Below are 26,396 nucleotides of genomic sequence, written 5' to 3'. Positions count from 1 at the left end.
CTTAAATATTGACGTTTTTTAAGATATAAGCTCATTCCGATGTTACACTCATCAAGAGCTTTCATTTGAGTACCCACATGCATTTTTGATATATTTTTAATGTATACATGTATATAATATATATTTTAAAGATTAAGATCATTCTGATGTTACACTCATCAAGAGCTTTCATTTGAGTACCCACATGCATTTTTTATATATTTTTCATATATACATATATGTAATATATATAAATATATAAAATATATGAAAAATTGATGTGGGTACTTAAATGAAAGGTCTTAATGAGTGTAACATCAGGATGAGCTTATATCTTTAAAAATGTCAATATTTTACAAGATATTTGTTAAATTGCACTGTACCTTCTTAACTATTGACCTTTTTAAAGATATAAGCTCATCCCGATGTTTCACTCATCAAGAGCTTTCATTTAAGTACTCACATGCATTTTTGATATATTTTTCATATATTCATATATACAAATATATATAATATATGAAAAATTGATGTGGGTACTCAAATGAAAGGTCTCGATGAGTGTAACATCGGAATGAGCTTATATCTTTGAAAATGTCAATAGTTTACAAGATTCAATGCCATTTCTCAACTATTGACATTTTTAAAGATATAAGCTCATACTGGTGTTATACTCATCAAGAGCTTTCATTTGAGTACACACATGCATTTTTGATATATATTTCACATATACATATATGTAATATATAAAATATATGAAAAATTGATGTGGGTACTTAAATGAAAGGTCTCGATGAGTGTAATGTCAGAGTGAGCTTATATCTTTAAGAATGTCAATATTTTACAAGATATTTGTTAAATTGCACTGTACCTTCTTAACTATTGACCTTTTTAAAAATATAAGCTCATCCCGATGTTTCATTCATCAAGAGCTTTCATTTAAGTACCCACATGCATTTTTGATATATTTCTCATATATTCATATATATAAATATATGAAAAATTGATGTGGGTACTCAAATGAAAGATCTCGATGAGTGTAACATCGGAATTAGCTTATATCTTTAAAAATGTCAATAGTTCACAAGATACAAGGTCATTTCTTAATTATGTATCTAGAGAGAGCATTTACGAATGCAGCCTAAATACTTATCACCATAAAGACCCATTTTATTATATAAATACACTGGCCACAAAATTTTGTTTATTCTCTTAATAATAATAATAATAATAATAATAATTTTTTTGTTATATAACGTATCATTTTATTGAGACATTTATATTTAAAATTCATTAACACACTATCAAGAACATAAAGGTACCGACAATTGAGGTAAGGTTTGAGGACAGGTCAACAGGTGTAGAAAACTCACCTTATAAATCAGCTACTAGGAAAAAAAATTTAATAAAATTACAAATTAAATTATTACTGGAGACAATAACTAGACAAACTGATTGCACCTGAAAAAAAAAAATTGTTTATTAACGGCAAGCGTTCATTGACATGGTCCTTGGATCCTTGCTCTGGAAAAAAAATAAATTATTTTTCAGCAGCCGGGTTGACTCGGAAATCTGAAAAATATTAAATTTTATTAGAAATTAAAGAAACATTCAGTTTTTAATAAAAAAAATTTTGAATTTTTAAATTGATCTGAATTTAATTGAAAATTTAGAATGTTTCTTTAACAAGAACAAGAACAAAGTATTTGTTATGACTCGTAAAGGCGACTGGACTGCAGCTCATCAATTTCCTGTTAATATAGACAAACAAAATAAAATAGGAAGGAAAAGGAGTTTACAAAGGCTGAGAAAGATAGTCTGAAGGATATACAAATTTCTTTACACTTATATCGGATTCTTGAGAATCAAAATTCGCTCAAGTCACTTTTGAATATGTCACGGTTAACAGTCTCGAATCACTTGCACATTAATATAAAATGTTTGTTAATAAGTTAATCGTTTTTGATGGATAATTAACAGCATTATAAATCGGATAATCTTGAAAAAATATGTAGTTCTTTAGTACATATCAGTCTTGATTAGCAAAATCTTTAGTTTTGTTGAATATTTTTATATTCATCTTCTTTCACTCAGTAGCTCTTGTTCTCAATATTGAATCTTGCTTGTACTCTCAAACTCCTCCAATCAAATAATATATAATTTAAATTTCCGAATTATCGCTGTTATAATTTACTCTCACTTATTTTAGAAATTTATTTATAAATTAGTAAGAATTCTTCCTCCAGGTTCCACGTCCTCGTGGTCTGAATCCTCGTCCACCTGATCTGTTTCCACGGAACCGTCCGCGATTACCTGTAATTATAATTATAATTAGATTAAAATAGTTTTTTTTATTTAACAATTAATGAATTAAATTTAAGAAATCTATATTATTAAGAGAATAAGAAAAAATTTTGTGTCTAGGATGGAATCGGTTTTTTTAGTGAAATTTAGTCAATTTATTATAAGTATTTAGGCTGCATTCAAAAATGCTCTATCTCTAGGCACATAATTAAGAAATGACCTTGTATCTTGTGAACTATTGACATTTTTAAAGATATAAGCTCATCCTGAGATTATACTCACCGAGACCTTTCATTTGAGTACCCACATCAATTTTTCATATATTTATATATATTATATATATGTATATATGAAAAATATATAAAAAATGCATGTGGGTACTTAAATGAAAGCTCTTGATGAGTGTAACATCAGGATGAGCTTATATAATTAAAAAGGTCAATAGTTCAGTAAGTACAGTGCAATTTAACAAATATTTTGTGAAATATTGACATTTTTAGAGATATAAGCTCACTCTGATATTGCACTCAATGAGACCTTTCATTTTAGTACCCACATCAATTTTTCATATATTTATACATATTATATATATGTATATATGAAAAATATATAAAAATGCATGTGGGTACTCAAATGAAAGCTCTTGATGAGTGTAACATCAAGATGAGCTTATATCTTTAAAAACATCAATAGTTAAGAAACGACACCTTATCTTATTAACTAATGACATTTTTAAAGATATAAGCTCACCCCGATGTTACACTCATAGAGACCTTTCATTTGAGTACCCACATCAATTTTTCATATATTTCATATATTTATATATTGCACTAATATCATATATATAAAATATATAAAAATTGCCATGTGGGTACTTAAATGAAAGCTCTTGATGAGTGTAACATCAGGGTGACCTTATATCTTAAAAAATTTCAGTAACTAAGAAATTACCTCGTATTTTGTCTACCAATGATATTTTCTACGATATAAGCTCATCCTAAAGTTACACTCATCGAGACCTTTTATTTGAATACCCACATCAATTTTTCATATATTTTTGATATTTATATATATTACATATATGTATATATGAAAAATATATCAAAAATTCATGTGGGTACTCAAAAGAAAGCTCTTGACGAAAGTAACATCAAGATGAGCTGATACCTTTAAAATCATCAATATTTAAAAAAAGTACAGTGTAATTTCACGAAAGTCATTATTTACCGTAATTAGATGAGATGTTCGAGCTATATTTTCCGCTTGGTGGTGTGTAAATTTCTCTTTTGCCTCCTTTGTATTCTTCTTTGCTGCGTTTTGTAGGGCTTCCGTTGCCAAAAGTTATTGGAGTATGCCTTTTTTGAGCCGTAGCTACTTTTTCATTCTATAAATAAGCACAATAATTAAATCAACGACTAAAAATAATTATTCAATACAATCATTTAATAAAACAATTATTTACCTTCTTGTCAACAGTAGGAGTCTTCCATGAAAGATGAATAACACTCTTGAAGCTGGGTGGCGAGTGGAACAAATCTTTAATCAGCGTATTGATATTATTAGTAGTCTTCAAAGCGACAACCTTCAATTGATTCTCCTCAGTCTTCAATTCCTCTTCAGTTTTACCGCCAATAGCCTCGCGTAATTTTTTAATGTAACCTTGAATCCCACGAGCAAAATACTGGAGCCTTAATTTGAACTCTTTGAGTTGCTCGGCATCCTTGAGCAAAAATTCTGGTGTTTGTTTGCACAGTTTGTGAAACGCATACATAAGACATTCGACGTGACTGAATTGAAGCTTGGGAACTTCTGAAATTTCAGAGTCTGGCGGCAATGGCATGTAAGTCTGAAATTTAATTAGTAAATAAGTAAAGTAATTTATTAAAAAAACAATTAATTTATATTTATAATTTTAAATAAATTTATCAACAGCTGTAGAAATGATTGTAACTCTTACGATAATTTTTAATTTAATTTAAAACTATTTTTAATTTACAACTTACGATAAGCGCGTTGTAAATTTGCTGAACTTTTTCATCTGGTTTTTCAATAGCTCCGCAAAAAGCTACCAACTCAGCAAGTAGCTTAAGAATTTCTAATTGAGCATCTCGGCTATCAGGAGCTGCGATTAGAGACAAGTGTGGAAGTACCTGCATGCAAATGTACGAAACATACCTAGAAGAATCTGTTTGAGCCTGAAAAAATAAATTTTATTAATAAAAAAAATTAGAAAAACGGTTGACCCTGAAGGTCATTCCTGCAACTTCCCGCTAATTCCATACTTAGGCGCTTAAAATTGCACCAATGACGTTTTTGAGCTCTTCGAGCTCAAAAATGCAATTTATGTGTTATTTTGAGCTCTCCGAGCTCAAAAGTCTTATCAAAATTCGATGAAACGCGATTTTTATAATTTTCAAACTGCTGTCACTTTTTAATAAATCAACCGATTTTCACGCGGTAGGCGGCGATCGATGTGGTTTTTTGAGCTCTATAAATGATTCTGAACAAAAAAATTGATCTGATGAAAAATTTCGGAGTTATTACAAAAAAAACACTTTTTTCGATTTTTTTCGACAACGACATTCTCACGAACGCATCAACCGATTCTGACGCTCTATGTGGCGATCGATGCGGGATTTCAAGGTTAAGAGCTGATTAGTTTTTGAAGTTGATCGGTTCAGCCAATTCGGAGATATTTAAAAAAAATGAAAAAAAAAAAAAAAAAAAATTTGTCACTTTTTTTGCAATTTCTCGAAATCTACTGGTCCGGATCGGTTCCAACTTACAGGAAATCTAAGTTTGGCGAATCCCTTTAGAATGAAACCAACCGCGATGAAATCCGTCAAGCCGTTCAAAAGTTACGAGAGGTTTACACACACACACACACACACACACATACATACATACAAACGTACGGACATCATCGTTAAAATAATCAGGAAAGCTTCCTAGGACCTCGAAACGTCGAGATCCGATGAAAACTCGATTTTCGAAAAACGGGGTAAAACCAATAACTTCCCGATTTTTGAAAATTTTCAATTTTCTTAGTGGAAAGTTAAAAATTGTTATTTAATTATTAATTAATTTGTTTATGTAACCCAGCATTGTCTGTTAATTTTAAAATTAAAACTTACATTGAAATGAGGAAGCGCGTGTTTAATACAATGTACGAGTTTATCCCATTGTTCTACGTTGTTATGCTTGAATGGAACTGAAAGCTCCGCTTGTTCAATTGTTATTTCAATCAACTCCTGCTGACCAGCCACTGTTGATCCTAATCTTGTCCATCCTAAAATATCCATTATGTTGTGGAACTCTTCAGCAGTTACATCCTTTAAATAGAAAATAAAATTAATAAATTAAGTAAGCATAAATTAATTGTACAGTACTCCCTCCCTAAGATATAACAGGTTATCTTTTTTTCTCTTGTTATTAACTCATAAAAAAATGGCGACAGAGCTAAAATATCTTAGGGGGGGAACACTGTAGTAATAAATAAAAAAAATTTTTTTAATAATTACCCTTAATACTTTCTTGCATTCAGTAATTAATAAATCCTCAGATTCTTTGTTAATAATATCATGACCCAATGATTTCAATTTGGTCGCTAAAAATTTGATACAACTTTCACGAGTCCCATCATCTCCATTAACTATTTGGCTGAAAAATCCGCTCAGAGTGGCTGTAATTAAAAAATTGATTAGTATTTGATTTTTTATTAATAGAATAAGAGAAATTTTGTGTTCTGGATAGTCATATGATAAAATCGGATAGTCAATTTATAATGATATAAGTATTTAGGCTGCATTCGAAAATGCTCTGTCTCTAAATACATAATTAATAAATGACCTTTTATCTTGTGACCTATTGACATTTTTAAAGATATAAGCTTATCCCGATGTTACACTTATAGAGACCTTTCATTTGAGTACCCACATCAACTTTTCAAATATTTTATATATTTATATACATATATGAATATATGAAAAATATATGAAAATGCATGTGGGTACTCAAATAAAAGCTCTTGATGAGTGTAACATTGGGATGAGCTTATATCTTTAAAGACGTCTAGTTAAGAAATGACATTGTATCTTGTCAGCTGTTGACATTTCTAAAGATATAAGCTCACCCCGACATTACACTCATCGAGACCTTTCATTTGAGTACCCACATCAATTTTTCATATATTTTTGATATTTATATATATGTATATATGAAAAATATATCAAAAATGCATGTGGGTACTCAAATGAAAGCTCTTGATGAATGTTACATCGGGATGAGCTTATATCTTTAAAACATCAATAGTAAAGAAATGTCACCGTATCTTGTTAACTAATGACATTTCTAAAGATATAAGCTCACCCCGACATTACACTCATCGAGACCTTTCATTTGAGTACCCACATCAATTTTTCATATATTTTTGATATTTATATATATTACATATATGTATATATGAAAAATATATCAAAAATGCATGTGGGTACTCAAATGAAAGCTCTTGATGAGTGTAACATCGGAATGAGCTTATATCTTTAAAAACATCAATAGTAAATAAATGACACCGTAACTTGTTAACTAATGACATTTTTAAAGATATAAGCTCACCCCGATATTACACTCATCAAGACCTTTCATTTGAGTACCCACATCAATTTTTCATATATTTCATATATTTATATATATTACATATATGTATATATGAAAAATATATCAAAAATGCATGTAGGTACTCAAATGAAAGCTCTCGATGAGTGTAACATCGAAATGAGCTTATATCTTTAAAAACGTCAATATTTAAGAAAGTACAGTGCAATTTAGCAAAAGTCATTATTTAATAAAGCAACATTTTATTTACTTATAGTTCACGTCACGGCAGTCACATCGTGACTGCAAGGTTACTAGTAAATATTAAAAAATAATTCTATTTTACCTTTTGGGTCATTTTTCATCAAAGTCATAATACTATTACAAACAACAGCTAATTCTGTTGGATCTTGAGCTTGCAATAACTGAGCCAAAATATCAGCAATTCTTGGAGTATGCTCCTTGTTGTCCTTACATAACGCAGGCAAATCTTTAATAGCTTGTTTACGAATCTGTAAAAAATAAAATATCAATCCAATTAAAAATAATTAACTAATCTAAAGAAAACTTATTTCTTAAAAAGTAAATAAATATTTACAGCCATATCTTCATCTTCACAAAGATCTAATTGAGCATCAATAGCTTGATCAGCTAATTGTGGGAAGTGCTTGAAGAATCTAGCAATAAATTGCGACGCCAAACGCTTTTCTTTGGCAGTTCCTTTCACTGCTTTCAAAATTTCCAAATATTCTTTTTCATGCTAAAAAAAATAAATTTTAAAAAAATTATTATGAGTAAATATTAATATAATTTAGGTTATAAAAATTAGAGGTTAAAAATAATAAATTATACCTCCGAAACTTTGTCTTTGGCGTCAGCTAATATTCCGTAATTTTTATACAATTTTTCAATACTATCAGTACTCATTTTGATTGTTTATATAATAATAATAACCTCTGATTAAATAACAAAAAATAACTTTGCAAAACTTAATGTAATTAAAAATATACGTTATTTTATTATTATTAGAAAATCAAGGACCGGCAAACGCCCTGAAAAATTTCTTGAAACAAAAATGGTCGCAACACACGCGGTGATGTATGGGTTCAGTTAGCCACCAGGCTTCCCAAATAACTTTCACTTTACAAAATATTTTTTTAAATATAATTTACACTAATTTAATAACTTAATTTTTTATAGACGAATAAAAAATAAACCGTGAACACAAATACCGAATTTTATTAGAGTTTAAATTACAAACTACGATGCACTAATTTTAATAGCATTAGTAACCGACGACAGACCGTGAGGTAATAGAAATTCAGTATTGCCGTTGCCAATGGGTCGAATCTCGATTACCCTTTCCTCAAAGTTTGATTACCCGTTTTTACCCAACAGTGTTACCAACTCTATTTTAAGAGCGGCAAATATGAAAATTTATTTATAATTTTATACCCTTACAGTACTGACAATATCAAATATATAAAATAATTAATTATTAAATAAAATTCTTTATTTTATATAAAAATTTCATAATGTTTGTAGCAACATTATTATAAACTTAATATTTAAAATTTTTACAAAAGTCATAACGTAACATACATAAATATACTAATATTTAAACGTCTTTCTTATCCCAAATATTACACAGAAAGAAAGGTTTACTTGAGCCAAGAAAATATTTTTCTTCCTAATTATTTACTTGGGCGAAAAAAAAAATTTTTTTTGACACAAGAAATTTCACTTATTTCAAAAAATCAATTCCCTTGCTTCGAGAAATACGTATCTTGATCCAAGTCAATTTATTTAAGTCAAGAAAATTTTCTTGTTTTGAGAAAATTTCTCTCTTGCTCCAAAAAATTAAGTTCTTGACAGAAGTAAATTTTCTTGTCTTGAGAAAATTTTTCTCTTGCTCCAAAAATTAAATTTTCATTAATATTTCTATTGACTAACATGTCAAATGGGAAGATCAAATAATATTGAATCATTTTTTTTTCATTCAATATGTATAATTGCGCGCTAAAATAATCTAAAATGGGTATCAAATATTCAAGAGAAAAATTTTCTCAAGATGAGAAAATTTTTTTCTCAGCTGAAGTAGGTGGCACTGCTTCCCTAAAGTATCTAAAAATCTTGATCAAGTATAAAAATTTCTTGTATCAAGTATTAATGATAATTTGAATTAAGAAAAAATTACTTCCATCAAGAATAGAATTTCTCGAAAAATTTTTACTTCGGCCAAGACAACTTCGGTCTTCCTTCGGGCGATCGAAAATTTACTTGAGCCAAGAATTTTGTTCTCCAGTCAAGAAATCTTTCTTTCTGTGTAGTATTTAACATTTCTTCATTTGGTTCAAAGTTAATAGTATCACTATCTTAGGATAAAAAGTTTTTAGTAATTAAAATAGACTTTAATGTATCAGTTGATAAGTTATTGCATGCCTTAAGCGCGAAGCGCGCAGGTATGCTCTACTCTCGCCTAAAAATCGTGATTTCGATTAAAACGTGATTTTCATAATTTAAACGAAAAAAATTATGAATAAAAAGCATATTGAAATAAATAATAGTAACTACAGAACACGTTAAAAAAATTTTCTTATCGATTAAATAATATTTCTCAGAAAAAACTCATTTTTCTGATGAATTAAATGAATAAGAGCGTGGTATTCACGGGAGCACTGGGCTTGATAACACCACAACTTTGTCAAAAATCAATTTCACGATTTAATTTTTTTTTTGTTTTATTCCTGAGGAAGTTTATCAAAACCCTTGTGAAAATTTTGTGTCAAAATAATTCCGTTTCGATACAGTTAATTTTTTTCGATTGACAGTTCGGTGACTTTTTCTGCGATTTCGGCAGCCATATCGCGTGACTAATGTAAAAAGGGCGCATAGCTACAGGTTAGTAGGGATCCATGCTAAAAGGGCGCATAAAAAAAATTTTTTTTGCCATTCTTAAAATCACTCGAAACACAAAGATATGTAAAAAAAAAATTCGAGCATCCTAAAGCTAAATGGGCGTAAATCAAGACATGCGCCCTTTTAGCTTTGAGAAAAGTAGTGCCTAAACAGAGACAAGATATCAAAATTCGGTAAAATGCATCGTAAAGCTCTTTTAATAAGCTTCAATTTCCACTACTCAGAAGTGGTAATAGCCTCAATATTACTCCTTTTAGAATTCGTTTAATGAAACAGTTTTACTGTTGCAGCCGTTTTAGAATTATTGTCTACATCATAGCTTAATCATGATGTAAATTCAATAATTACGATAATGATTAGTCTTTCGTGTAATGTTTTCAGGTAATTCGTCAGTAAATATGTCACAAATTAGTTCTATATATTGTTTTCTTCAATTAAAATTTTATCCGGTTTCAAACATCTGATTGATTTGCAAATTGTTGTTCCTAAGCAGTTATTTAAAATTTGGTCGTTTATAATTCAAATTTTATAATCTTTGCAATTCTTTGAGAAACTTTTTCTTCAAAAGTTAATTTTTTTTCCAAAATTTGGTCTAAATAGTTTTAAATTTATTATTGAATTTTGTTTTTAATTCATAAATTAAGTTATACATTAATAGTGATATTATATTATTTTTTGCCCTCCGGGCGGAAAGTGGCAACTTTCGTCCCGCTGCGCTAAACTAAGTTGCCGCTTTCCGCCTTCGTCGGACAAAATAGTATACACTCCTCGGGAAGTAAATAAAGAAAGCCTCAGATCACATGTTTGTTGACCTCGGCTTCGCCTCGGCCAACAATTACATGTGATCTGAGACATTTCTTACTTTACTTCCCTAGGTGTGTAATATACTATATTAAAATCAATTTTCTTTATTTGAAAAATCTACTTCCATTTCGGCTGCCGAATGGCCTTTTTTATTTTACATTGGCGGCGAAAAGACCTCCTTAAGCTGATTACCCGATTTTACCCACCCAAATCTAATTACCCGTCGACTTACCCATTCGATATCGAATTACCCGAAAAATGGGTAATTACCCGGACATTGGCAACACTGAATAGATTATTTTTATTTTTGGGAAATGAACGCAAGGGGGCGGCGGACGGTTCAAGAAGGTGCTGCGCTCTGGTGATTAATTTTGAAGTTCATTGTTTATTCAGTAACATAACCAATAAATTGTTTACCGGATTGTATTTTTTGTTAAGTAATTTGTAAATAAATAAATAATTGTTTTTTGACAAGATGTCAACTAGATGGTAATTATTACATTTTTGTTTTTTTATATAGTCATTTATTTTTTCTTTTATTTCAATTGTTATATAGTTAATATTTATAGGATGATTTATAACACTAAAGTTAGAGCCGATTTTTTATTTTTTTTTTGATTTATTAAATTAGAATTAAAAAATATTTTTTTTAAATATCACTTGTAATTTTATGACATTAAAGTTAGTCGTCACTTATGAAAATTAAATTAGCCGACATTTGAAAATTTTTATAATTTATTTTATTGAAAAATAATTTTTAAAAAATTAAAACAAAAATTTTCACATGTAGAAAATTTTAAAAATTATACGTGGAATTTTTTAAAAATAGTTTTTTTGTTCTAATTTTTAATTAATTAAAAAAATAATAAATTGTTGAGTGTCGGCTAACTTAATTTTCATCCGTCACTCGACAATTTTTTAATTTTATTCAATAAAAAAATTTGTTCCAAAAAATTATTTTTAAAAAAATGACACTGAAGTTAGCAGACGTCTAAAAATTTTTGACTCTTTTTATTAATTAAATTACAGTGAAAGCTGTTAAAAGTTACCGTAGTTCTGTCTCAATTTCTCATAAAACATCAATAAGAGCGAGAAAGACAACCTGGGTAACTTTTAAAAGCTTTTACTGTACAACTAAAAAGGTATTTTTTAAAAATTGCACTTATACTTAGTTTTTCAAGTTTTTTACATGTGAAATTTTTTTTTTTAATTGTTTAACTGAAATTTTTTCGATAAAAAATTTCTAAAAATTTTGAAATGTCGGCTAACTGCCGATTGTGCTAAGGAGAGGTGACGTCAGGAATGATTATCTACGTCTGCCAAGAAGTAATTGTGCAATTTATGAAAACTCTTTCCTAATTCATGGTATAAAAGTTTGGAACTCGTTACCGGCCGAAATTACATTAATTGACAATTTCGAACAATTTCAACAGGCTTGCTATGACTTCTTCTTACAATAAATGTTAATGTTATTATTTCTCTGTTAATATGTTATTATTTTAAGAATTAATATGTTCTTACTTTTAATAATTTAATATCAAATATTTAAATTGTATTAAAAACACTGTATCAAATGTATACATGTAAATGATAAAATTTATGTATTGTTGATGGTCCTGAAGGAGCTTAGAACTCTAGGATCAAATAAATTTTTCTATCTATCTATCTATCTATCTAACTTAATTTTCATTTAAAAAATTGCATTTTTTATTTTTTTATAAATTTCTGCTGTCTAAGTTTTTGGGGTGTCTGGAGGGGTAGTTCCGGGGGTGTTAGCAGCCTAATGATTTTTCGTGTTATGTGGGGGGGTACTAGAAGTACTCTTAAAAATCGGCAGCTTCCAAGGACCCTCGCAAGGATTTTTTTACAATTTTTGAAAAAAACTCTCAAGTCTTCGGGGTGGCTGTAAGGGTAGTTTCGGTTTTTAGAGGAGTCAATATATCATTTTTAGGGCTATTTGTTTTTATTTGGAGCCGAAAAACCATTTTCAGTTTCAAAAGAAAAAAAATTTTTTTTTTATTTTCGTTCATAAAAAAACGATCGGAACTTCAGGTACATAGTTACTGGATAAGAAATCTTAATGGTTAACATGCTTAAAAACTGTAATGGAAAATGCGAGTATTTGATTGGATATTTCTTTTTCTGATAATTATTTATAATTTTGTATTTCTTTCTCTATAAATTTATTACTTTTTGTACTTATTATCTCTTTGCATTGTATTATCGACAAAAATTTTGTAAAAAGTATATGTATTATAAAATTGTTTTTTTTGTACTGGTTCTATACACAGGTTTCTTTACATCTCGATAGAATTCCTTACCAGATAAATAAATAAATAAATTAAAATAGAAAGATAGTTTATTGCTTTTTTGTACATATACATTACAATAAAGGTTACATAGAGTAAATATTTATAATGATATAAATTAACATTAAATCTTATCATGTAGCTTAATTTAAGTTTAAATTTAGTTTATTACATTTCATTAATTTAGTTTTAGTTTGGATCCTCTTAAATTATTTCTAAATAATTTCCATCCTAAATAAATAAATAAATAATCTTATCCTAAATAATTTCTAATTAAAACACTCTTTATAATAGGTATCGCATTTACCAAAAAGGAAATCCCCAGCTGCGGGTATTTCTTCCCAACTTCTGGATGAAACTTGTAAAACCTCAATTCAAAGAGTTAGTACCTAACCAATTAGAATTTCACGTTTCGATGGAAATGACCAAGCACGACGTGAAAAACTACCTCCAAAAAATTTACAATCTCCCAGCGCTTGACGTCAGAACTCGAATCAAAATGGGAAGATTCAGGAGATGTCCTGATGGTGGTTACATCGTCAAGGATGACGATATCAAAGTCGCCTACGCTATTATGGTATCTAAATCCTCCAGCTTCAACCTTACAATTAATTAATTAATTAATCTTCTTACAAAATTTTTTATTTTTTATTAATTTAATTTCAGCCCAAAGACTTCAAGTTTGAGTTTCCGGACATATTAAAACAAGAAGAGAAGAAAAAGGAGGAAAAGATTGATAAACGAACTGTCGATGAAATGAAAAACGGATACCAAGCCTTCCTCAAGCACAACAATAAACCTGGAGTTCCTGGATGGTTCAGTTTCTAACTTTATAGACCTTAATGTATATTTAATGATTAAATAAATAAATAAATATCTGTTTTGAATATGAAAATAAACACAGTGTTTTTTTATCAACTATATTCTCTTACAATTAATCTTTGAAAAATATATTTAGGACTTGTAATACGTAATTAAATCTTAATATATTAAATAGATTTTTCTTTGTACTTATAACAGAAGCATTACGTATAAAAGTATTTAAATTACTTCCACTTCCTTTAATTTATCTGTTTGGTAGCACGCTGGACATATTTCGAAGTCCATCATGAATAATACCTTTAAAAAAATTACAATATAAATTGATTACTTTACAAATATTATTATTATTATATTAATTAATAAACATTGATAGTGAATTAAAATTATACTTTTTTTTAAATATAATTATTTTTAATAATTTACTATTTTTTCCGAAGATCGGTGTTTTTACTAAATAAAGAGTTCTACATTTCAAAGCCACACTGATAGAAGGATTTGTTTATAGTTAAAAATATTTGTTAATATTTAACAAATGATTTATTAGAGACCACTTTTTAGTCCTTAACAAATATTTCTTAGTATTTAAAAAGATTTATTAATATTTAATAAATGAATATCTGATTTATTAAATACAAACAAATCATTTTAAATACTAAGAAATATTTGTTTGATACTAAAAAATGGTCTCTAATAAATGATTTGTTAACTATTAACAAATATTTTTTTAATATAAATAAATCCTTCTATCAGTGCATTATCCCCGATCCAAATTGATGTTAGACTAATTTTAAATTTTACATTAAATTTTTATTTATTAAATTATTAAAATTTTAATTTTTACTTATTATTTATTTTCACAACATTATTGTCGGTATGAGCACTCATACCATCCTTGGGTGAATATATCTAACAAATAAAAATCTTTATTTTAATTTGATTAAGCAAAGATGTTATATTCTTTACTCTTTACTTATTCTTTACTTATATATATTATTTTTAATAATATAAAATACAAGACTTTTTTTTTTTAACAAATAATTAAAAAAAAAACATTTGATAAATTTAAAAATGGATGACATTAAAGTTAGCAGTCACTTGATTTTTTTTTTTTAAATAAATATGTTCCAAAAAATTGCATTTTTTATTTTTTAAAATTTCTACATATCAATTTTTTTTGCTATTATTTATTTGTTAAAAAAATTTTTAAAATTATCAAATATTTGCTAAATTAACTTTCATTATAAATGGGTTTAAATTTAATAATAATAATAATAATAAAATTAATGAAAAATGTCAAATTTAAATTATAATTTTATAACACTAGAATCAGTAGACATTTTTTTTTTTTTCATTTATTTTATTGATTAAATTAGAACTAAAAAAATATTTTTAAAAAATTGCATTTATAGTTTTTCAAAGTTTTTTTTTTTTCTATTAATTTTTTATGAAATTTAATTTAGCATATATTTAATAATTTATAAAAATTCTATAACAAGTAAATTATGGCAAAAAAAATTGACATGTGAAAATAAAAAAAAAAAAAGACAATTTTTTAAAAGGAAGTCCTTTCGCTCCAGTTGAGTCATAACAACTGTAGTAGTAAATTTTCAATAAATTAAAATACAAAACCCATAAAAATTCCTAAAATTAAAAAATAAATAGTATATGAGGCATTAATCGTTGAAATCTTGAAAATTAAAAAAAAAAAAAATAGCTAAATACAAAAATTAATTTGACTGTTGTAAATCAGCTGTTAGTAACCTGTCCGTGATTTGGCAACGCTTTATTTCGGTTGTTTACATTTTTATTTGCACAATATAACCTTAACCGTGTTTAACTTTTTGCAGTCAGTGTAAATAAATAAATTAATTAAAAACGTTTAGTCACAAAACCATAACATTCTAATGTCTCATGGCAGGAATGCTAGTATTTTTTAATTATTGTTTTATTTTTCAATTATGAATTATGAAAATTTGCTAACAATAAATTAACTAATAAGTATGCATGAAAAACATAAGCGCGTTAAAGTTTAGTTTGAATTTATTGAATGGTCTGAAGCTCGCGCGCTACGCAACGTTGCCAAATCTTTTGACTCAATTTTATAGTAGGTAACTTGAGAATTTTTTGTGATTTTTACACGCTTTATATTAGCTTCACTTGTATGTCAGTTTGTTTGTTTGTCAGTTTGTCAGTATGTCAGTAACTCTCCGTGGGTAATCTGCGCGCCTGCGGCCTTCCTTGGTTCTGGTAGCCGTTTCTCAGGCTCGCTCTCCGAAATCGAACTCTGATTCCCCGTATTTATAATATTTATAAATAATTATTTTTTATTAGCTTCACTTGTATGTCAGTATGTCAGTATGTCAGTATGTAACTCTCCGTGGGTAATTTGCGCGCCTGAATATTTTTGATAATCAACAAATAATAGTTTAAAAAAACTAAAAAATCACGCTTTTATAAATAAACCAAACTAAAAAGTAAAAAATAAATAATAGTTTAAAAAAACTAAAAACACGCTTTTTATAGAAAACCAAACTAAAAAATAGAAAATAAATTTAAATTAAGAATAGTGTTAAAAATTTCAATAAATATAAATTAATAATAGTGTAAATAAATGAAATGTATTTTATTTTAAAAAAAGCGTGGGGTGCTTTTTAAGATATTATCAAAATGATAATCACTCTACTCATATCTGTCAATAAAATCCACAGATTCGGTAGAATCTGGCGCCAAGTTCCGTTCAAATCCGTTGTAAACGGAGCGCCAGACTACCGACTGTGTTTACTGTAAGCAGAACGGTATTTCGAGGTTGCAAAATTTTATTTAATTATATGGTTCTCCTTTTTCCAAAATAATATATTATAAAAGTAATTTATACTTTATTTTACTGATATTAATTAATTATAATCAATTATAACACTTAATTCACTTAAAATTATTAAATTTTATCAGCACAAACTATAGTAAGCCCAGAAATTTCGATCCTGACTTTTTTTCGATGGGGAATATCAGCGCCACAGACTAGATAAAATAAAAATGTGTAGTAATCCTTCCTATAGACACGCAACTACAGTAAAAAGTGATTCATAGCTTGCATCTATGGCCGCCAGGGTGCACTGGAATTACATCTACATAAACTGTAGCTTCAAGGGGATAGTTTGCAGTAAAAAATGCAGTCAACACGAGATTTAAGTTGTTATCAATTGTAAATTTTCATTATAATTACAAAAAATACTAAAATCCGAACAAAAACAGTTTCACTGTAAAAAAGTCGCGCCAAGTCCACGTTCATAAGACTATTAGGAAAAAAAATTTTTTTTTTCCTTACAAAAAGATACAAAATAAAAAAATTAAAAAATCCGAGTAACCGATATGATTGTTTATGATTTTCGGAAATTAAAAAAAATTTTATTGTAAATTTAAAAATTAAAAAAAAAATTTTAGAACGTACTTGGTGTGCGTCATTGTGTATTTCAATTTTTTTAAAGTCCTAGTAAATAGATTTTACGAATTTCATTAAAAGTAAAATATTTTGCAACCGCGCACACTAAATACGTTCTAAATTTTTTTAATTTTTAAATTTACAAAACAATTTTTTTAATTTCCGAAAATGATAAACAATCATATCGGTTACTCGGATTTTTTAATTTTTTTATTTTGTATCTTTTTGTAAGGAAAAAAAAAAATTTTTTTTCCTAATAGTCTTATGAACGTGGACTTGGCGCGACTTTTTTACAGTGAAACTGTTTTTGTTCGGATTAAATTTACTCATAATCTAATATTTTTTATTTTACATTGGCGGCGAAAGGACCTTAAAAATGATTTTTTGGGAAAAATTTTTTTGTTAAATAAAATTAAAAAATTGTTAAGTGACTGCTAACTCTAATGTCATTAATTTTTTTAATAAGAAAAATTCTAAAAATGTTTTTATTTTTTTTTCTAATTTTTTACTTAAAAAACAAAATGTCTTCCTAATTTTTTAAACTATCTACAAAACAAAAAAAAACAAATGCTTACATGAGGATGTTGATCACATTTACTACGCACTCTGCCCTTGAAGTAATATCCACAATTTTCACAAAAGATTTGGCCCTTCGCACGATCACATATGCATTTTTTCTCATTTGAGTTTTTGAAACTCCCGATCATTGGTTTCCTCATTGCAGTCTTCATGCTGATTATTTAATAAATATTTTATGTTGTATTTAAATTAAATTAAATAAACAAACACTTGTAGACTTGTACACTGTATGTTGTAGACTGTCACAAGTATCACAAATAAAACAAAGGTTTGTGCGTAAATACCAAGCTAGAAGCTTCATCGTTTGATCCGCGTGCGTTACAAGAAACCGAAGTACCGGCCAATCAGCGACAACGGATTTATAGACAAGTGAGAACACATTTATTTACAAAAATAACACACATAAGTATCATTATTATTATTATTGACTATTTATTTTTTTTTTATTTTATTTATTAGATGAAAAAAAATAAACAAATTTAGTTTTTAGTTTTGAAATTTAAATATTTTTATTTTAGTTTTAGGAATTACTGTCACTATGGATTCATCGATCAAACTGTTGGTAGTTATTAATAATAAACGGTAATTTTAAACTATGGCGAGCACTGCTGTGAGTTCAGATAATAAACGGGCCGGAAGTAATAATTTGGCAACTATTTATGGCAGGTAATTGAAATGTATGATAATTAATAATGCAATTATCTTCCTTTCTCTTTTTAATATTCAATACAGTTGGTGTTTTTAATTTATACTTACCATTGCGCTAGTTGCTAGTTGCTAGTTGCTAGTTGCTCGTGTTTTAATTAATTAATTTATTATTGTTATTGTTATTGTTATTTAATAATTATGAGTGATTATTTTTTAAGAGTTCCGACAGTAGGAGCTGATAAAATGAAGGTGACATTTTGCACAGATATAGACAAGTCTGTCATTGTTTATAATTTTGAAAAAAGAGGATGGACGCAAGTCGGGCCTGAAGATGATTGGAATTTTTATTGGTATGAAATTTATATAAAAATTAATTTAGATATTAAAATTAACTGTCATTAGACCATTTTTTAATTTTATTTAACAAACAAATTTTTTCCAAAAAAATATTTTTAAAAAATTGGATTTTTAATTTATTTGTTTTTTTTTTTTGCAGTAATTTATTTCTTGAAAAATTTAAAAAATGATCAATTATCATTTACTTGGATTTTTATTTAATTAAGCAGTTATTTTATAATTTTAAGAATTTTTTTAACAAAGAAATTATGGCAAAAAATAATTGAGATGTAGAAATTTTTAAAAATAATTTTTCGGAACAAACTTGTTTGTGAAATGAAATTAAAAAATGTTCAAGTGACAGCTAACTTTTAAAAGTCATAAAATTTATTTCTTTATTATTATTATTATTATTACTAGTAATCATGCAGCCACTACGTGACTTGTGAACTATAGAAAATTAAAATTTTGCTTTAAAAAATTACTTTTGTTGAATTACACTATTTTTTTAAATATTGACATTTTTAAAGATATAAGCTCATCCCGCTGTTACACTCATCAAGACCTTTCATTTGAGTACCCACATCAATTTTTCATATATTTTATATATTTATATATATGAATATATGAAAAATATATGAAAATGCATGTAGGTAATCAAATGAAAGCTCTTGATGAGTGTAACATCAGAATGAGCTTATATCTTTAAAGAAGTCAATATTTAAGAAGTGACCTTGTATCTCGTGAACTATTGACATTTTTAAAGATATAAGCTCACCCCGATGTTACATTTATCAAGACCTTTCATTTGAGTACCCACATCAATTTTTCATATATTTTATATATTTATATATATATGAATATATGAAAATGCATGTAGGTAATCAAATGAAAGCTCTTGATGAGTGTAACATCAGAATGAGCTTATATCTTTAAAGAAGTCAATATTTAAGAAATGACCTTGTATCTCGTGAACTATTGACATTTTTAAAGATATAAGCTCATCCTGGTGTTACACTCATCAAGAGCTTTCATTTGAGTACCCACATGCATTTTTGATATATTTTTCATATATTCATATATATATATATATATATATATATATATATAAAATATATATGAAAAATTGATGTGGGTACTCAAATGAAAGGTCTCGATGAATGTAACATCGGGATGAGCTTATATCTTTAAAGATGTCAATATTTAAGAAATTACCTTGTATCTCGTGAATTATTGACATTTTTAAAGATATAAGCTCATCCCGATGTTACACTCATCAAGAGCTTTCATTAGAATACCCACATGCATTCTTGATATATTTTTCATATATACATAAATATAATTATATAAAATATATGAAAAATTGATTCGGGTACTCAAATGAAAGGTCTCGATAAGTTTAACATCGGGTTGAGTTTATATCTTTAAAAATGTCAATATTTCACAAGATACAAGGTAATTTCTTAATTATGTGTCTAGAGATGGAGCTTCCTTCTAATAATATAGATTAATTTTTTAGTATTAAAATGTATCAATTAATTTTTTAGGGCAGTTACTCAATCCTGCAGAAGTATTTTTAGTGTCGAAACTGGATATCGAATGGGAGACAATCAGTATGATTAAAAATAAAATTTTTTAAAAGCTTCTTCGAATATAGAAATTAAATTTTTTTATTTGAAATTAGTTATTGAAGTTAACTAGAATAATTAGTTATTGAGTTATATATTGAAATTACTAAATATTTAATAACTTATTTACAGAACTATCAATCATTTTCCAAATCATTACGAGTTGACCCGCAAAGATTTATTGGTAAAAAACATAAAAAGATACAGAAAAGACTTAGAAAGAGAAGGAAGTCCTCTAGCAGAGCGAGGAGATGGTCCAGGAAAATATCTTCACCTAGATTTCATCCCAGTTACTTTTGTACTTCCAGCAGATTATAATATGTTTGTCGAAGAGTACCGTAAGTCTCCTCAGAGTACCTGGATCATGAAACCCTGCGGGAAGTCTCAAGGTGCTGGTATTTTTTTAATTAACAAACTCAGTAAATTAAAAAAATGGTCCCGTGAAGCTAAGAATCCATTTAATCCTAACTTATCAAAAGAATCTTATGTAATATCTCGGTAAGAAATTTCTTCAGAAGAAAAAATTAAATTAATAAATTATTATCTTTAAATTATAAATTATAAATAAAATATATTATATTTCAGATATATCGACAATCCTCTGTTGATAGGCGGAAAGAAATTTGACTTGCGTCTGTATGTACTGATAACTTCTTTCCGACCGCTTAAGGCTTACCTCTTCAAGCTTGGGTTCTGCAGATTTTGTACAGTCAAGTACGACACAAGTATCCAGGAGCTCGACAATATGTACGTACATCTTACAAATGTTTCAGTACAGAAACACGGTGTAAGTAATTTTTTTTTTTGTCTCTTTCTTGTCTGAATTCGGCAAATGTTTGTCGAGCACTTTCTAGCTGCTAAAACTAAAACTTAACACTTCTAGGATGAATACAATAGTCTTCACGGCGGCAAGCTAAGTGTTCAAAATCTTCGCCTTTATTTAGAAAGTACGAGAGGTAAAGCTGTAACTGAAAAATTATTCTCTAATATTTCCTGGTGTATTGTTCATTCATTGAAAGCCGTAGCGCCGGTTATGGCTAATGATAGGCATTGTTTTGAATGCTATGGGTATGACATTATTATTGACAATAAATTAAAGCCTTGGTTGATTGAGGTAATTTTTATTTTTAATTATTTTTTATTAATTAGTCGAATATTTTTTTTCATCAATTTTATTTATTGGTTTAATTTTTTATTAATTAGCAAATTTATTGCTACTAGCAACCTTGCAATCACTATGCGACTGCCGTGACTTGTGAACTATAAATAAATAAAATTTTGCTTTGTTAAATAATGAATTTCGTTAAATTGCACTGTACTTTCTTGAATATTGACGTTTTTAAAAATATAAACTCATCCTGATGTTAGACTCATCAAGAGCTTTCATTTGAGTACCCACATGCATTTTTGATATATTTTTCATATATACATATATGTAATATATATAAATATATGAAAAAAGCATGTGGATATTCAAATGAAAGGTCTCGATGAGTGTAACGTCAGGGTGAGCTTATATCTTTAAAAATGTCATTAGTTAACAAGATACGGTGTCATTTATTAATTATTGACCTTTTTCAAGATATAAGCTCATCCTGATGTTACACTCATTAAGAGCTTTCATTTGAGTACCCACATGCATTTTTGATATATTTTTCATATATAAATATATGTAAATATATAAAATATATGAAAAATTGATGTGGGTACTCAAATGAAAGGTCTCGATGAGTGTAACGTCAGGGTGAGCTTATATCTTTAAAAATGTCATTAGTTAACAAGATACGGTGTCATTTATTAATTATTGACCTTTTTCACGATATAAGCTCATCCTGATGTTACACTCATTAAGAGCTTTCATTTGAGTACCCACATGCATTTTTGATATATTTTTCATATATACATATATGTAAATATATAAAATATATGAAAAATTGATGTGGGTACTCAAATGAAAGGTCTCGATGAGTGTAACGTCAGGGTGAGCTTATATCTTTAAAAATGTCATTAGTTAACAAGATACGGTGTCATTTATTAATTATTGACCTTTTTCAAGATATAAGCTCATCCTGATGTTACACTCATTAAGAGCTTTCATTTGAGTACCCACATGCATTTTGATATATTTTTCATATATACATATATGTAAATATATAAAATATATGAAAAATTGATGTGGGTACTCAAATGAAAGGTCTCGATGAGTGTAACGTCAGGGTGAGCTTATATCTTTAAAAATGTCATTAGTTAACAAGATACGGTGTCATTTATTAATTATTGACCTTTTTCAAGATATAAGCTCATCCTGATGTTACACTCATCAAGAGCTTTCATTTGAGTACCCACATGCATTTTTGATATATTTTTCATATATACATATATGTAATATATATAAATATATGAAAAAAGCATGTGGATATTCAAATGAAAGGTCTCGATGAGTGTAACGTCAGGGTGAGCTTATATCTTTAAAAATGTCATTAGTTAACAAGATACGGTGTCATTTATTAATTATTGACCTTTTTCAAGATATAAGCTCATCCTGATGTTACACTCATTAAGAGCTTTCATTTGAGTACCCACATGCATTTTTGATATATTTTTCATATATACATATATGTAAATATATAAAATATATGAAAAATTGATGTGGGTACTCAAATGAAAGGTCTCGATGAGTGTAATGTCGGGATGAGCTTATGTCTTTAAAAATGTCCATATTTCACAAGATACAAGGTCATTTTTTAATTATGTATCTCGAGATAAAGCATTATTGAATGCAATCTAAATACTTACCGTATGACTATCCTGGACACAAAATTTTTCTTATTCTCTTAATAATATAGATTAAATATTATTTTTCATCAATTTTATGTATTGTTTTAATTGTTTATTAGGTAAATGCTTCACCGTCCCTAACATCAACAACTGTAAATGATAGAATTTTAAAGTACAAGCTTATCGACAATATAATCTCAATTGTAGTCCCGCCAGACGGAGTGCCTGAGTAAGGACCAAAAGTGTTTGAATAATTAAACCGATAAAAGAATACTTAATGAATTATTTATTTGGCTCTAGTGTCAGATGGAACAAGTGTCCCTCGCCTGAGGCAATGGGGAATTTCGAATTACTGCTGGATGAAGAGCTGTATGCTCTCGAAGAAAAGGAAGGTCCTTCTGGGAAGTACAGATATACATCTACCAAGTGGAAATAATTAATAACAACAATCCACAAAAATGTAACCGGTTTAAAATACATCAACAAAAAAATTTATTATTTACTTTGTTCTTCAAATAGTATTTTTGTTCAAATATGATACATTACACAGGGTAATACTAAACATTGTCACCTATGTATATTAAGGTGTCCTGTATTTACCAATTTGGTTTTTGACTTTGCAGCGCCCCTAAAATTTTTAGTTCGTGACCTAAAAAAAAAATTAGGACGACGGTTGACTTTAAAGGCCATCCCTGCAACTTCCCGCTCATTTTGTCCTTAAGCGCTCAAAATTACACATTACGTTTTTGAGCTCTTCGAGCTCAAAAATATGATTTTTGTGTCATTTTGAGCTCTTCGAGCTCAAAACTCTAATGGTCGTTTAATAGAAAACAATTTTTTGAATTTTTAAATGGCAATAACTTTTGAATGAATGAACTGATTTACGCGGTTGGTGGCATCGAGCTCAAAAGTCTGATAGAAGTATCATAGAACAATATTTTTTTAATTTTCAAACCTCACTAACTTTTAAATAAATCAACCAATTTTCACGCGGTTGGCAGTATTTGACGCAATTTTTTTAGTTTCATGAAGAATCTTCAAGTTTGAACTGATAAAACTAGGAAATTTGGAGTAATTCCAAAAAAACACTTTTTTTGGTTTTCTTTCATTCATGATATTTCTTGAACGAATTGACCAATTTTGACCGGCTTGACGGCGATCGACGTAATTTTTTCATGCTAATAGCTGATTAGTTTATGAAATCGATCAGTGCAGCAGTTTAAAAGTTATTCCAAAAAATGTCGGAGTTATGTTAAAAAAACACTTTTTTCAGTTTTCTTTCGTTTACGATATCTCTCGAACTAATCAACCGATTTTGACCGGATTAGCGAGGATCGCGTGGTTTTTCAAGCTTAAGGGCGGATTAGTTTTTGAAGTTGTCGATAGAGCCGTTTAAAAGATATTCCAAAAAAACCACTTTCAAAAATGATTTTTTTTGAGATTTTTCAAAATTTCTCAAAATGTATCGGTCCGAATCGGTTCAAATTATCAGGAAATCTAAGTTTGAGGGAACTCTTTAGAACGCCGTTTAGTACGTTCCGATCGGTTCAGTCGTTCAAAAGTTATAAGCGAGTCACATAGTCACACACACACACACACACACATACATACATACATACATACATACATACATACAGACATAGTGACAACCTCGCGGGGATAGTCAGGGAAGCTTCCTGTGACCTTCAAACGTCGAGATCTGATGAAAACTCGATTTTTGCAAATCGGGGTGAAAATAACTTCCCGATTTTTGAAAATCTTCGATTTTCTTAGCGGGAAGCTAAAAATCTTTGATTTTAACAAAAAAGACTATAGCTCTCTCACTTAAAGAAGACGGACGATTGAAATTGAGAGTAGGGATTCAAGGTCGACCGTCAAAGGGTTAATTCTCATGTTGATTGCTCATGTTTTAATTAATTAATTAATTAATTAATTAATTATTATTATTATTTAATAATTATGGGTAATTATTTTTTAAGAGTATCGACAGTAGGATCTGATAAAATGAAAGTAACATTTTGCACAGATATGGACAAGTCTGTTATTGTTCATAATTTTGGAAAAAGAGAATGGACGCAAGTCGGGCCTGAAGATAATTGGAATTTTTATTGGTATAAAATTTATATAAAAATTGATTTAGATATTAAAGTTAGCTGTACTAACAAACAAATTTGTTCTGAAAAATTATTTTAAAAAAAATTGCATTTTTATGATACATTACACAGGGTAATACCAAATATTGTCACCTATGTATATGATAAAAAGTGAAAAATTCTAGTAATTTATTTTATTATTTTTTTTTTTTTTTTATATTTCATTCGTTCAGTCTTGGATTCTCAATGCAATCAGTGATTTGATCGAGATTATTACTACTTAAAGGCGATCTATATTGGCAGAGCCAAATGTTTAAACTTTTTAGTTTTATATCTTAACTATAGTCAAGTTATAGTACTTCAAAATCGCTTATTAAATAATTTTTTATTCAAAATAAGATAGAATAGAAATTTTATCCAAAAACATGAAAGCTAAAATTTTTTCCAACTTTTGAAGGCAAAAAAGCTATCGAAATCTTTATTTTTTTCTTTTACGATATTTTTTATTATAAATGCTTCGTAAAAACAAGCAGAATAAAAAAAAATTTGAAAATCTTAATTTTTCACTTAGATATGGCCAAAAATATTTTTGACCCCACTTGTAAATAATTACCAGATTGGTAAATATTTACAAGTGAGGTCAACCATTTTCATTTTCATTTTTTTTTTACGAAATTTTTTATTTGATTTTATTGATATATTTTTTTGTGAAAAATACATAAAAAAAAATGAACAATTAAAAAAAAAAAGTTGATCATCACAATTTAACAAATTTTCACAAAAATTTATAAATTTTTTAGAAAATTGTGATATTCAACTTTTTTTTTTTTTTAATGTTCGTTTGTTATGTTCTTAAAAATATATATATATATATATATATATATATATATATATATATATATATATATATATATATATCAAAAACGCCAAAAAAAGATAAAATAGAAATTTTATCCAAAAACATGAGAACCAAAATTTTTTCCAACTTTTGAAGGCAAAAAAAACTATCGAAATCTTTACTTTTTTCTTTCACGATATTTTTTATCATAAATTTAACAAGCAAAATAAAAAAAAAATTTGAAAATGTTAATTTTTCACCTAGTTATTGCCAAAAATAGGTTTGACCCCACTTGTAAATAATTACCAAAAAATTGATATTCTTAAGTAA

At 27.8% G+C, this 26,396-nt stretch overlaps 3 protein-coding genes across 4 annotated transcripts; 2 read left to right on the top strand and 1 right to left on the bottom strand.

Moving 5' to 3' along the window:
• Window positions 1-2,022: 2,022 nt before the first annotated feature.
• LOC123271594 (apoptosis inhibitor 5) lies at window positions 2,023-8,189 on the bottom strand. The gene is made up of 9 exons (XM_044737971.1): window positions 7,726-8,189; window positions 7,472-7,633; window positions 7,220-7,385; window positions 5,802-5,962; window positions 5,415-5,612; window positions 4,284-4,475; window positions 3,743-4,126; window positions 3,508-3,664; window positions 2,023-2,289 (listed from the first exon to the last, which is right to left on the bottom strand). The coding sequence occupies exons 1-9, from the start codon at window positions 7,798-7,800 to the stop codon at window positions 2,201-2,203; spliced, it is 1,584 nt and encodes a 527-aa protein (XP_044593906.1). The 5' UTR covers window positions 7,801-8,189; the 3' UTR covers window positions 2,023-2,200.
• Window positions 8,190-10,979: 2,790 nt separating this feature from the next.
• Window positions 10,980-13,804, top strand: LOC123271592 (39S ribosomal protein L23, mitochondrial). The gene is made up of 3 exons (XM_044737963.1): window positions 10,980-11,085; window positions 13,200-13,482; window positions 13,572-13,804. Exons 1-3 carry the CDS (start codon window positions 11,072-11,074, stop codon window positions 13,731-13,733), a joined length of 459 nt encoding a protein of 152 aa, XP_044593898.1. The 5' UTR covers window positions 10,980-11,071; the 3' UTR covers window positions 13,734-13,804.
• A 4,216-nt stretch (window positions 13,805-18,020) lies between these two features.
• On the top strand, window positions 18,021-23,815 carry LOC123271591 (probable tubulin polyglutamylase TTLL1). Of its 2 annotated transcripts, none has more exons than XM_044737962.1 (9): window positions 18,021-18,114; window positions 18,264-18,411; window positions 18,612-18,743; window positions 20,277-20,342; window positions 20,490-20,855; window positions 20,943-21,144; window positions 21,241-21,471; window positions 23,255-23,364; window positions 23,436-23,815. In XM_044737962.1, the coding sequence occupies exons 2-9, from the start codon at window positions 18,341-18,343 to the stop codon at window positions 23,569-23,571; spliced, it is 1,314 nt and encodes a 437-aa protein (XP_044593897.1). In that variant the 5' UTR covers window positions 18,021-18,114; window positions 18,264-18,340; the 3' UTR covers window positions 23,572-23,815. The 2 variants fall into 2 exon arrangements, with proteins under 2 accessions (XP_044593897.1, XP_044593896.1); XM_044737961.1 differs by having other exon boundaries at window positions 18,051-18,151.
• The last annotated feature ends 2,581 nt before the right edge of the window (window positions 23,816-26,396 follow it).

Source organism: Cotesia glomerata, linkage group LG9 (assembly GCF_020080835.1).
Source record: "Cotesia glomerata isolate CgM1 linkage group LG9, MPM_Cglom_v2.3, whole genome shotgun sequence".
Lineage (NCBI taxonomy): Eukaryota > Metazoa > Arthropoda > Insecta > Hymenoptera > Braconidae > Cotesia > Cotesia glomerata.
This window is presented reverse-complemented; position numbering and strand designations above follow the sequence as displayed.